At 45.0% G+C, this 14660-nt stretch overlaps 1 protein-coding gene across 1 annotated transcript in view; it reads left to right on the forward strand.

Moving 5' to 3' along the window:
• Nucleotides 1-14660, forward strand: part of macf1b (microtubule actin crosslinking factor 1b) — a 271098-nt gene that overhangs the window by 207950 nt on the left and 48488 nt on the right. The window contains exon 20 of the mRNA XM_059641183.1: nt 11224-11338. Within this exon, the coding sequence (XP_059497166.1) occupies nt 11224-11338 (115 nt within the window). The remainder of the gene's footprint in view (nt 1-11223; nt 11339-14660) is intronic.

A 14660-nucleotide genomic window follows, 5' to 3' on the forward strand; every position in this document is an offset into this window, starting at 1 on the left:
CCCCAAATAGCAGTAGGGAGACTGAAAAACTCATTGGCCGGCAGATTGTTGAAAAGTGCAAACGTAGCAGGGTTGTTGTTATGGGTGACTTCAACTTTCCCAATATAGATTGGAACCTCCTTAGTGCAGATGGTTTGGATGGAGCCGTTTTTGTCAGGTGTGTTCAGGAGGGTTTCCTGACTCAGTATGTGGACAGGCCGACGAGGGGAGAGGCCATTTTGGATTTGGTGCTCGGCAATGAGCCAGGACAGGTGTCAGATCTCGTGGTGGGAGAACACTTTGGTGACAGTGACCACAACAGCCTCACATTTACCATAGCCATGGAAAGGGAAAGGAGCAGTTATCAGGGGAAGATATTTAACTGGGGTAAAGGAAACTATGACGCTATCAGGCAGGAGTTGGGAAGTACAGATTGGGAGCAATTGTTCCACAGAAAGCGCACAGCTGACATGTGGAGACTGTTTAAGGAGCAGTTCTTGCGAGTGATGCATAAATTTGTTTCTCTGAGACAGGTAAGAAGGGGTAAGATTAAGGAGCCTTGGATGACGGGAACAGAGGTGCTTCTCGTCAAAAAGAAAAAGGCAGCGTACGTAAGGTGGAGGAAGTAAGGGTCTAGCACAGCTTTAGAGGATTACAGGCTTGCTCGGAAGGAGGTCAAAAGTGGACTGAGGAGGGCCAGGAGGGGGCATGAGAAAGGCTTGGCAGGAAGGATTAGGGAGAACCCGAAGGCATTTTACTCATACGTGAGGAATAAGAGAATGATCAGGGAGAAGGTAGGGCCGATCAGGGATAGCATAGGGAACTTGTGCGTGGAGTCTGAGCAGATAGGGGAAGCCCTAAATGAGTTTTTTGCTTCGGTTTTCACTAAGGAAAGGGACCTTGTTGTGAATGAGAACTTTGAGGAGCAGGAAAACAGGCTTGAACAGATCGAGATTGAGGAGGTTGATGTGCTGGAAATTTTGGCAAACATTAAGATTGATAAGTCCCCAGGGCCAGACCAGATTTATCCTAGGTTGCTCCGGGAAGCGAGAAAGGAGGTTGGTAAGCCGTTGGTGAAGATCTTTGCTTCCTCACTCTCCATGGGAGTCGTACCGGAAGATTGGAGGGAGGCAAATGTTGTTCCTCTTTTCAAGAAAGGGAATAGGGAAGTCCCTGGAAATTACAGACCAGTCAGTCTTACGTCTGTGGTCAGCAAGGTTTTGGAAAGAATTCTGAGGGATAGGATTTGTGACTATTTGGAAAAGCATAGCGTGATTAATGGAAGTCATCATGGCTTTGTGAGGGGCAGGTCATGCCTTACAAATCTTATTGAGTTCTTTGAGGAAGTCACAAGACAAGTTGACGAGGGTCGAGCAGTGGATGTGGTGCACATGGACTTCAGCAAGGCATTTGATAAGGTTCTCCATGGCAGGCTCATTCATAAAGTCAGGAGGTATGGGATACAGGGTGATTTGGCTGTCTGGATTCAGAATTGGTTGGCTGACAGTAGGCAGAGAGTGGTTGTAGATGGTAAGTATTCTGCCTGGAGGTCAGTGCTGAGTGGTATCCCGCAGGGCTCTGTTCTTGGGCCTCTGCTCTTTGTAGTTTTTATAAATGACTTGGATGAGGAGGTTGAGGGGTGGGTTAGTATGTTTGCTGATGACACAAAGGTTGGAGGTGCCATTGATAGTATCAAGGGCTATTGCAGGCTTCAGCGAGACATTGACAGAATGCAGAGCTGGGCTGAGAAATGGCAGATGGAGTTCAACCTGGATAAATGCGAAGTGATGCATTTTGGAAGGTTGAACTTAAATGCTGAATATAGGATTAAAGGCAGGATTCTCGGCAGTGTGGAGGAACAGCGGGATCTTGGTGTTCAAGTGTATAGCGCCCTCAAAGTTGCCACCCAAGTGGATAAGGTTGTTAAGAAAGCATATGGTGTTTTGGCTTTCATTAACAGGGGGATCGAGTTTAAGAGCCGCGAGGTTATGCTGCAGCTCTACAAAACCCTGGTGAGACCACACTTGGAATATTGTGTCCAGTTCCTGTCACCCTATTATAGGAAAGATGTGGAGGCTTTGGAGAGGGTGCAAAGGAGGTTTACCAGGATGCTGCCTGGATTGGAGGGCTTGTCTTACAAGGAGAGGTTGACTGAGCTTGGACTTTTCTCTCTGGAGAGAAGGAGGAAGAGAGGTGACCTGATCGAGGTGTACAAGGTAATGAGAGGCATGGATAGAGTCGATAGCCAGAGACTTTCCCTCAGGGCAGGATTGACTGCCACGAGGGGTCATAGTTTTAAGGTGTTAGGAAGAAGGTATAGAGGAGACATCAGAGGGAGGTTCTTCACCCAGAGAGTTGTGAGCGCATGGAATAGTTTACCAGTGGTAGTCGTGGAAGCAGAGTCATTAGTGACATTTAAGCGACTGCTGGACATGCACATGGACAGCAGTGAATTCAGGGGAATGTAGGTTAGGTTATTTTATTTTTGGATTAGGATTATTCCATGGCACAACATCGTGGGCCGAAGGGCCTGTACTGTGCTGTACTTTTCTATGTTCTATGTTCTAAAGGCTGATTAGATAGAGCCAAAAGATAATGGGAACTGCAGATGCTGGAGAATCCAAGATCACAAAGTGTGGAGCTGGATGAACACAGCAGGCCAAGCAGCATCTTAGGAGCACAAAAGCTGATGTTTCGGGCCTCGACCCTTCATCAGAGCTCTCTGCTGAAGGGTCTAGGCCCGAAATGTCCGCTTTTGTGTTCCTCAGATGCTGCTTGGCCTGCTGTGTTCATCCAGCTTCACACTTTGCTACCTTAGATAGAGCCAACATGGCTTTGTGCATGGGAAATCGTGTCTTATTAAGTTGATTGAGTTTGTTGAAGTAGTAGTGAAGAGGATTGATGAGGGCAGAGTTTTGAACGTCGAACATAGAACAGTACAGCACTGCACAAAATCTGCACCATCTGCTTTGGACATAATCTATATGGATCTTAGTAAGGCATTTGACAAGCTTCCTTTTGCCAGGCTGGAAAACAAGGTTAGATCACATGGAATACAGACACAATTAGCCATTTGGATACAGGACTAGTAGGAGACAGAGGGCGATGGTGGAGAGTTGCTTTTCAGATTGGTGGCCTGTGACCAGCGGTGTGCCTCAAGGATTGGTGCTGGATCCACTGCTTTTTGTCATTTATATAAATAATTTGGATGTAAATGTAGGAGATATGACTGGTAAGTTTGCAGATGACACTAAGATTGGAGGTGTAGTCGAAGTGAAGAAGATTACCTCAGAGTACAGGAGGAGCGTGATAAGATGGGCCAAAGGGCCGAGGAGTGGCAAATGGAGTTTAATTTAGATAAATGTGAGGTTTTGGAATTTGGAAAGGCACATCAGGGCAGGATTTATACACTAGTAAGGTCCTGGGTAGTGTTGCTGAACAAAGGGACCTTAGAGTGCAGGTTCATAGTTCCTTGAAACAGGAGTTGAAGGTAGATAGGATAGTGATGGTGGTGTTGGGTACGCTTGCCTTTATTGGTCAGTGCATTGAGTTTCGGAGTTGGGAGATCATGTTGTGGCTGTACAGGTCATTGGTTGGGCCCCTTTTGGAATACTGTGTGCAATTCTGGTCTCCCTGCTATAGGAAGCGTGTTGTGAAACTTGAAAGGGCTCAGAAAAGATTGACAAGAATGTTGCCAGGAATGAAGGTTTTGAGCTACAGGGAGAGGCTGAATAGGCTGGGACTATTTTCCCCAGAGTGACAGAGGCTGAGGGGTGGCCTTATGGAGGTTCATAAAATCTTGATGGGCATGGATACAGTAAATAGACAAGGTCTTTTCCCAGGGTAGGGGAGTCCAAAACTAGAGGGTACAGGTTTAAGGTGAGAGGCTAAAGATTTAAAAGGGACCTGAGGGGTAACTTTTTCATGTCGAGGGTGGTGCTGTTTGGAATGAGCTGCCAGAGGAAATAGTGGGGGCTGGTAAAGTTACAACATTTAAAAGGCGTCTGGATGCATGTGTGAATAGGTTGATTGATTGATTGTCATGTGCATTGAAACACAGTGAAAAGCTTTGTTTATAAGCAGTACAGGCAGATCACAACAAGCAAAGGATGTACAGATCAAAAAAATTTAGAGGCATAAAGGTTACATTGCAGGTTACATTATTTGAAGTTGGAGGGACCATTCAACAGTCTGATAATGGCCAGAAAGAAGCTGTTCCTGAAAATGCTTGTGTGAGTGTTCAGGTTTCTGTATCTCCTGTCTGATAGAAGAGGTTGTAGGAGATCATTGCTGGGGTATGATGGGTCTTTGATGATATTGGCCGCCTTTCCCCAGCAGTGAGCCATGCAAATAGAGACCATGGATGGAAGGTGGGCTTCTGTGATGGTCTGGGCTGTGTACACTACCTTCTGTAGTTTCTCTCAGTCCTGGGCACAGCAGTTGCCATACCAGGCTGGTATGCACCCGGACAGCGTGCTTTCAGTGGTGCATCTGCAGAAGTTGATGAGGGATGTTACAGACATGCCAAGAGGCGTTGTTCTGCCTTCTTCACTGTCGTATCGACATGGGAAGTCCAGGACAGGTCATTGGGTATTGTCACTTTGAGGAATCAACCTCAGTTGCGTCGATGTAGATTGAGGCATGTACTACTCCTTTCTTTCTGACGTCAATGCTCAGTTCTTTAGTTTTGCTGACATTGAGAGACAGATTATTTTCATTTCACCACATCACCAAGCCCTCTATCTCCCTTCTGTAGCTTGACTTGTTAAATATCTGTCCCACTGCAGTGATGTCATCTGCGAACTTGTAGATGACATTTGTTCAGAATTTGGCAATGCAATCATGGGTGTACGGGGATTAGAGTAGGGGGATGAGGACTCATCCTTGGTTGGGTGGGGGTGTGGTCCCCAGTGTTGAGTGTTATTGTGGAGGAGGTGCAGTTACCTTTACTCACTGATTGCGGTTTGTGGGTCAGGAAGTTGAGGATCCAGTTGCAAAGGATGTAGCTGAGACCAAGGTCACAGTATTGAGATCAGTCTGGAGGGGATAATGGTGTTGAAGGCAGAGCTGTAGTTGATGAGCAGGGAGTCTGATGTAGGTGTCCTGTCGTTCAGATGTTCCAGTGAAGAGTGCAGGGGTAGGGATATGGAACTGGAAGGATTTGAGACTTCGATGTTGTGACGTTTCGGAAACACGGATAGAGCAGGGACAGGAATGGTTGTTGCAGGTTCCGGGATTTAGATGTTTCAGTAAGAACAGAGAAGATGGTAAAAGCGGGGGGAGGTGTGGCATTGTTGGTCAAGGACAGTATTACAGTTGCAGAAAGGATGTTTGGAGACTTGTCAACTGAGGTAGTATGGGCTAAGGTTAGAAACAGGAAAGAAGAGGTCACCCTGTTGGGAGTTTTCTATAGGCCTCCGAATAGTTCCAGAGATGTAGAGGAAAGGATAGCAAAGATGATACTCAATAGGAGTCAGAGAGAGGGTAGTTGTCATGGGGGACTTCCACTTTCCAAATATTGACTGGAAACACTATAGTTCAAGTATTATAGAGGGCTTCCTGACACAGTATGTAGATAGGCCAACAAGGGGCGAAGCCACTTTAGATTTGGTACTGGGTAATAAGCCTGGCCAGGTGTTAGATTTGGAAGTAGGTGAGCACTTTGGTGATAGCAATCACAATTCTGTTATGTTTACTTTAGTGATGGAAAGGGATAGGTGTATACCACCGGGCAAGAGTTATAGCTGGGGGAAAGGTAATTACGATGAGATTAGGCAAGATTTGGGGAGCATTGGATGGGGATGGAAACTGCAGGGGATGGGCACATTAGAAATGTGGAGCTTATTCAAGGAAAAGCTCCTGTGTGTCCTAGATAAGTATGTACCTGTCAGGCAGGGAGGAAGCTATAGAGCGCGGGAGCCATGGTTTATGAAGGAAGTGGAATCTCTCATCAAGAGGAAGAAGAAGGCTTATGTTAGGATGAGATATGAAGGCTCAGTTAGAACGCTTGAGGGCTACGAGGTAGCAAGGAAAGACCTAAAGAGAGAGCTCAGAAGAGCCAAGAGGAGACATGAGAAGTTGTTGGCAGATAGGATCAGGGTAAGCCCTAAGGCTTTCTATCGGTATTTAAGGAATAAAAGAATGACGAGTGTAAGATTAGGGCTAATCAAGGATAGTAGTGGTAAGTTGTGTGTGGAGTCAGATGAGATAGGGGAAGCACTAAATGAATATTTTTCGACAGTATTCACTCTAGAAAATGACAATGTTGTCGAGGAGAATACTGAGATACAGGCTACTAGACTAGGTGGGATTGAGGTTCACAAGGAAGACGTATTAGAAATCCTACAGAGGGTGAAGATAGATAAGTCCCCTGGGCCAGATGGGATTTATCTTAGGATCCTCTGAGAAGCCAGGGAGGAGATTGCCGAGCCTTTGGCATTGATCTTTAACTCGTCATTGTCTACAGGAATAGTGCCAGATGACGGGAGGATCGCAAATGTGATTCCCCTGTTCAAGAAGGGGAGTAGAGACAACCCTGGCAATTGTAGACCAGTGAGCCTTAGCTCAGTTGTTGGTAAAGTGTTGGAAAAAGTTATAAGAGATAGGATGTATAATCATCTAGAAAAGAATAAGTTGATTAGGGATAGTCAGCGTGGTTTTGTGAAGGGAAGGTCATGCCTCACAAACCTTATTGAGTTCTTTGAGAAGTTAACCAAACAGGTAGATGAGAGTAAACTGGTTGATGTGGTGTATATGGATTTCAGCAAGGCGTTCGATAAGGTTCCCCACAGTAGGCTATTGTACAAATTGCGGAGGAATAGGATTGTGGGAGATATAGCAGTTTGGATCAGAAATTGGCTTGCTGAAAGAAGACAGAGGGTGGTAGTTGATGGAAAGATGTGGATGCTTTGGAGAGGGTTCAGAGGAGGTTTACCAGGATGCTGCCTGGACTGGAGGGCTTATCTTATGAAGAGAGGTTGACTGAGCTCGGTCTCTTTTCATTGGAGAAAAGGAGGAGGAGAGGGGATCTAATTGAGGTATACAAGATAATGAGAGGCATAGATAGAGTCGATAGCCAGAGACTATTTCCCAGGGCAGAAATGGCTAGCACGAGGGGTCATAGTTTTAAGCTGGTTGGTGGAAAGTATAGAGGGGATGTCAGAGGCAGGTTCTTTACGCAGAGAGTTGTGAGAGCATGGAATGCGTTGCCAGCAGCAGTTGTGGAAGCAAGGTCATTGGGGTCATTTAAGAGACTGCTGGACATGCATATGGTCACAGAAATTTGAGGGTGCATCCATGAGGATCAATGGTCGGCACAACATTGTGGGCTGAAGGGCCTGTTCTGTGCTGTACTGTTCTATGTTCTATGTTCTATGTTCTAAAATGTTCATCTTGGAGACCAGTTACTAGTGATGTACCGCAAGGGTCGGTGTTGGGTCCACTGTTGTTTGTCATTTTTATAAATGACCTGGATGAGGGCGTAGAAGGATGGGTTAGTAAATTTGCAGACGACACTAAGGTCGGTGGAGTTGTGGATAGTGACAAAGGATGCTGTAGGTTGCAGAGAGACATAGATAAGCTGCAGAGCTGGTCTCAGAGGTGGCAAATGGAGTTTAATGCAGACAAGTGTGAGGTGATGCACTTTGGTAGGAGTAACCGGAAGGCAAAGTTCTGGGCTAATGGTAAGATTCTTAGTAGTGTAGATGAGCAGAGAGATCTCGGTGTCCATGTACACAGATCATTGAAAGTTGCCACCCAGGTTGACAGGGCTGTTAAGAAGGCATACAGTGTTTTAGCTTTTATTAATAGAGGGATCGAGTTCCGGAACCAAGAGGTTATGCTGCAGCTGTACAAAACTCTGGTGCGGCCGCAATTGGAGTATTGCGTACAGTTCTGGTCACCGCATTATAAGAAGAATGTGGAAGCTTTGGAAAGGGTGCAGAGGAGATTTACTAGGATGTTGCCTGGTATGGAGGGAAGGTCTTACGAGGAAATGCTGAGGGACTTGAGGCTGTGTTCATTAGAGAGAAGAAGGTTGAGAGGTGACTTAATTGAGACATATAAAATAATCAGAGGGTTAGATAGGGTGGATAGGGAGAGCCTTTTTCCTCGGATGGTGACGGCGAGCACGAGGGGGCAAAGCTTTAAATTGAGGGGTGAAAGACATAGGACAGATGTCAGAGGTAGTTTTTTTACTCAGAGAGTAGTAAGGGAATGGAACGCTTTGCCTGCAATGGTAGTAGATTCGCCAACTTTTGGTACATTTAAGTCACCATTGGATAAGCATATGGACATACATGGAATAGTGTAGGTTAGATGGGCTTGAGATCTATATGACAGGTCGGCACAACATCGAGGGCCGAAGGGCCTGCACTGTGCTGTAATGTTCTATGTTCTATGGATTTAGAGGGATATGGGCTAAATACTTGCAAACGGAAGTAGATTAACTTGGGATTGCTGGTCGGCATGAACCAATGGACCGAATCTGTTTCCCTTCTGTGTAGCTTTCCGATTCTAAGTGTATGACTTCAGGCTTTCCTACTTTGCAGTCCACCTGACAAGGTTTCGTTCATTCTTTCATTGATCTACATTCCCTTCACAGATTCCTTATGGCGTCATCATTATATATTCCCTGCCACCTATTTTTGAATTATTAGCAAATTAGGATCCATCTTTTATCGGTTAATGATTCAATGAATGTTATTATCTCTGTCGACATTAAACTTGCATGTTATAACTAACTAAAAGTTTTGCATCTCTCTGTAGTTTCTTACAAACTGCTTCCTCTGTACATTACCATCCTGACGTGGCCAATCGCTCCTAATGAAGAAATCAAAACACTCATTGATTGACAGAACTAAGCCACAAGAGTTCATGTCTTTAAATCAAACAATTGTCGTTATACATTCTAAAGGGAAATGAAACAGAGCAAGTACAATGAATATTACTTTAGTTCATAAAGACTTCCATTATTATCTCAGTTCTGTATTTTACATCCCTCTTCCGCTCTACCCCCACTGGATTTCCCATACTTTACAAAATTGTAAAGGATTGTACTCTGGTACTTTAATGCTCCTTTATACTCCGGTTATTACTCAGGTTACAAATTTCTTGAAAATTCGATTAGCTTTTGGCTAAGTAATGTTCCTACTGGAGTCTTATGCTGCCTACCTAGTCTATTCCCATAGTTTCTGTACAGCTCCTTCCAGGCTAACTATTTAAGTTGACTGCACTCTTCCTCAGAGATAGTAAGAACCGGAGAATCCGAGATAACAAAGTGTGGAGCTGGATGAACACAGCAGGCCAAGCAGCATCGTAGGAGCACAAAAGCTGACGTCTGGGGGCCTGCTCCAAAGATGCTCTCTTCCACAACTCTCTTTCAGGCCTCACTATCTTCAAGATACAGAAATTGTACCAGCTGCTTTTCTCTTGTGAAATCTACACTGAACTGTTCTAATATGTGAGCAAACACACACAGATATGAGCTTCAAAATCTCCCCTCCCCCTACCGCATCCCAAAACCAGCCCAGCTTGTCCCCACCTCCCTAAACTGTCCTTCCTCCCACCTATCCCCTCCTCCCACCTCAAGCTGTACCCCCATTTTCTACCTACTAACCTCATTCTGCTCCCTTGACCTGTCCATCCTCCCTGGACTGACCTATCTCGTCTCTAACTCCCCATCTACACTCACCCCTACAGGCTTCATCCCCACCCCTTTAACTTGTCTGTCTCCTCTCTACCTATCTTCTCCTCTATCCATCTTCGATCTGCCTCTCCCTCTCTCCCTATTTATTTCAGAACCCCCTTGCCCCCCCACATTTCTGAAAATGGGTCTCGGCCCGAAATGTGAAGCTTTCCTGCTCCTCTGATACTGCGTTGCCTGCTGTGTTAATCCAGCTCTACACTGTTATCTCAGATTCTCCAGCATCTGCAGTTCCTACTATCTCTCACATACAGATACATGTTCTGAGGAAGGGTCACTGGACCTGAAACACTAACTCTAATTTCTCTTCCCAGATCCTGCCAGACCTGCTGAGGTTTTCTAACAACTGTGGTTTTGTTTCTGATTTACAGAGTCTGCAGTTCTTTTGATTTTTAAACGTGTACAGATGTTTGATACTTCTTAAAAAAAGAACCTTCTCATCAAAACTCCACCCTGAATAAGTATTTCTGTAGCAATGTGACAGGATTTGGGATAACTCACACAAAAATGCAACCAAATTATTTTACAATCTTCACAGCTCTCTGCTTCTTTAACCCACATAAATAATTTCATTGCTAATGGATAGAACTTCTCTCCCTCCAGACAACTTGGACATGATTGGAAATGAAAATCCATTCTTTCACTGTCAACTCTATTCTTGCATCACTGGCTCCTGCTAAATGTAATCAACTCAGGCTTGTCAGATTTCTTCTTGAAAAGTGATTGGCCGCATCAAGATGCTAACACAGAGGAAGCTGTGCGTAAGAAATTACAAAGATGCAAATCTTTTGGTTAGTTAGTTATAATGAGGGAGTTTAATGATATTAACGTCAACAGGAATAATAATAGTCATTCAGTCATTTACAGATTTGTGGAAGAGAGCAAATTGTAGATCCTAATTTGATGATTTACAAATCCATCTCTGTTCACCCCAATTCTCCCAACAGATGACCCCAGTTATCTATAGCTATAATGTTAACTGTTTTTCATTAATTCTTTGGGATGTGGGTGTTGTTGGCCAGGCAGGTATTTATTGCCTGTCCCTTCTTTACTCAGAGACTAGTAAGGGAATGGAACGCTTTGCCTGCAACGGTAGTAGATTCGCCAACTTTAGGTACATTTAAGGCGTCATTGGATAAGCATATGGACGTACATGGAATAGTGTAGGTTAGATGGGCTTGAGATTGGTATGACAGGTCGGCACAACATCGAGGGCTGAAGGGCCTGTACTGTGCTGTAATGTTCTATGTTCTATGTTCTTGTTGCCCTTGGGAAGGCAGTGGTGAGCTGCCTTCTTGAACCAGTGCAATCTGTGTGACATAGGTTGACCCACAATGCCCTAAGAGAAGGAACTCCCCAGGATTTTGATCCAGAGACAGTGAAGAATGGTGGGTTTTGAAGGTGTTTACTAAGCATCTTTGGTGAAATTTCTTAAAAAAGGAAGTTATTTTCCAAAACACATAACTAAGAACTAAACCTAACATGTGGCCTGTTTCAAGCTAGCTGTTGGTAATAGGCTGTCATTGATGCTGTTCTTGCAGGTTTTATTGGATGAATTGAGGAGAAAAAGAACAGAAATAGAAAGAAAGACAAAGTTCTTTTCCCAAAATTTGGATGATCAGCATCAGCTTTTTCATCAACAGCATGCCTCACCTGGTAAGGATCTTAAGGAATATAGCATTCATTCTTAGCAAAGGCCGGGTTTACAAGTTTTCAATTACCTCAGTGGGATGTGGACATTGCCGACATGGCACAGCATTTATTGCCTGTCCCTACTTGTCCCTGAAAAGGTGATAATGAGCTGTATTCTTGAACCACTGTAATCTGTCTGCATTAGGTAGATTCATAATGCCCTTAGAGAGGGAATTCAAGGATTTTGACCCAGCGACAGTAAATGAACAGTGATACATTTCCAAGTCAGGATGGTTGGAAAAAAACTTGCAGGGGGTATACAATCATACAGTACACAAGAGGCCTTTCAGCCCATTGAGCCTGTGCCACCAAAAATTCACAAGCCCCACCTTTCTGCACTAGGCCCATTGTCATGAACATTGTGGCATTTCAGGGTCTCATTCAAATACTTTTTAAAGGTTGTGAGCTTACCTGCCTCACTGCCCTCTTAGACAGGGCATTTCAGAGCTCTACCACACTCAGGAAGAAAAAAGTATTTCCCTAAATTCCCTCAAAACCTGCCTTTCACTTTAAAATTACACTCCCTCATTTTTGATCCTTCAAGCAAGAGAAATAACTGCTCCCTATTCATTTGTGACAACTGGCTATTGTTTCGTGGTCATTACTAAATTCCAGGCTTTTAGTACATTCACATCCTGCCATCTGCTGAGCTAAGACTCCAAGCCTTTTCTGCAGAGTATCATTGTACAGGGTTTCTGAGTTATTACTCAGTTGACAATACCATTGCCATTGAATCATAGAGAGCAGAAGACGCCCTTCAGCCATTGAGTCTATATCAACATGTCAGAAGCACTCGATCTTCAACCTAGTAATATTTACCAGCATCTGGCCCATAGTTTTGAACGTTATGATGCACCAAGTAGTCATCTAGGTACTTTTTAAAGGATAAACTTGCATTGCCACCCTCCCAATCTGCACAGTCCAGACTGTCACCACCCTCTGGATCAAAAATGTTTTACTCACATCCCACTAAACCACCTGCCTCTGACCTTGAAACCCTTGTGACTGACCCTTCCATTCATGTAACAGTTACTCCTTCCGCACTCTTGTCCATGCCCCCCATAGTCTCGTACGTTACCATCAGATTACCTCCTCAGTCTACTCTGCTCCAACAATAACAGCCCAAGCCTGTCCAATCTTTCCTCATTACTGAACTGTTCCATCACAGGCAGCATTCTGGTGAATCTCCTCTGCACTCCTCCAGTGCAATCACATCCTTCCTGTAATGGAGCAAGCCCTGCTCTGGTTTTACCATGATTCTATACAACTCCAACATGACTTCCCTACTTTAGTCATCTATGCCTCAATTGATAAATATGCCCTTTTTACTACCTCACTAACATGAGGTAGGGGACTCGATAGTTAGGGGAATTGACAGGAGATTTTGTGGTCAGGATCGGGATTCCCGGAAGGTATGTTGCCTCCCTGGTGCCAGGGTACGGGACGTCTCCGATCGGGTGTATAAGGTTCTAAAAGGGGAGGGCGAACAGCCAGAAATCGTGTTACATATTGGCACAAATGATATAGCCAGAAATAGGATTGAGGATATAAAAAGTGATTTCAGGGAGTTAGGATGGAAGCTGCAGAGCAGGACGAACAGAGTAGTGTTCTCTCGTTTACTACCAGTGCCATGAGATAGCGAGGCGAGGAACAGGGAGCGGGCGCAGCTTAACACGTGCCTGCGCAGCTGGTGTAGGAGGGAGGGCTTCAGATATGTAGATAATTGGGATGCCTTCTGGGGAAGGTGGGACCTGTACAAGAAGGACGGGTTGCATCTGAACTGGAAGGGGACCAATGTCCTGGGTGGAAGTTATGCTCGAGTAGTTCGAGAGGGTTTAAGCTAGTATGACAGTGGGGTGGGAACCTGAGCTGTATACCGGAGGTGAGAGTTGATGCAGGTGAGGCAGTAGCAAGAGGTAGACCAGCTAGTGGGAAGGATTTTCCTGGGAAGGAACCAAGGGATCAGTTAAAGTGTGTTTGCTTTAACGCAAGGAGTATCAGGAATAAAAGTGATGAACTTAGAGCGTGGATCAGTACCTGGTGCTATGATGTTGTGGTCATAACAGAGACATGGGTTTCTCAGGGGCAGGAATGGTTGCTGGATGTTCCAGGGTTTAGAACATTTAAAAAGAATAGGGAGGGGGGAAAAAGAGGAGGGAGTGTAGCACTACTAATCAGAGAGGGTATCACGGCTACAGAAGCTTCCATTGTCGAGGAAGATCTGCCTACTGAGTCAGTATGGGTGGAAATTAGGAACAGCAAGGGAGCAGTCACCTCATTAGGGGATTACTACAGGCCCCCCAACAGCAGCAGGGAGATTGAAGAAAGCATAGGTCGACAGATTTTGGAAAAGTGTGGTCGCAGTAGGGTTGTTGTAATGGGTGACTTTAACTTTCCTAATATTAGAACATAGAACATAGAACATAGAACAGTACAGCACAGAACAGGCCCTTCAGCCCACAATGTTGTGCCGACCATTGATCCTCATGTATGCACCCTCAAATTTCTGTGACCATATACATGTCCAGCAGTCTCTTAAATGACCCCAATGACCTTGCTTCCACAACTGCTGCTGGCAACGCATTCCATGCTCTCACAACTCTCTGCGTAAAAAACCTGCCTCTGACATCCCCTCTATACTTTCCACCAACCAGCTTAAAACTATGACCCCTCGTGCTAGCCATTTCTGCCCTGGGAAATAGTCTCTGGCTATCAACTCTATCTATGCCTCTCATTATCTTGTATACCTCAATCAGGTCCCCTCTCCTCCTCCTTTTCTCCAATGAAAAGAGACCGAGCTCAGTCAACCTCTCTTCATAAGATAAGCCCTCCAGTCCAGGCAGCATCCTGGTAAACCTCCTCTGAACCCTCTCCAAAGCATCCACATCTTTCCTATAATAGGGCGCCCAGAACTGGACGCAGTATTCCAAGTGCGGTCCAACCAAAGTTTTATAGAGCTGCAACAAGATCTCACGACTCTTAAACTCAATCCCCCTGTTAATGAAAGCCAAAACACCATATGCTTTCTTAACAACCCTGTCCACTTGGGTGGCCATTTTAAGGGATCTATGTATCTGCACACCAAGATCCCTCTGTTCCTCCACGCTGCCAAGAATCCTATCCTTAATCCTGTACTCAGCTTTCAAATTTGACCTTCCAAAATGCATCACCTCGCATTTATCCAGGTTGAACTCCATCTGCCACCTCTCAGCCCATCGCCGCATCCTGTCAATGTCCCGCTGCAGCCTACAACAGCCCTCTACACTGTCAACGACACCTCCGACCT

The sequence above is a fragment of the Stegostoma tigrinum genome, chromosome 2 (assembly GCF_030684315.1).
Source record: "Stegostoma tigrinum isolate sSteTig4 chromosome 2, sSteTig4.hap1, whole genome shotgun sequence".
Taxonomy (NCBI): domain Eukaryota; kingdom Metazoa; phylum Chordata; class Chondrichthyes; order Orectolobiformes; family Stegostomatidae; genus Stegostoma; species Stegostoma tigrinum.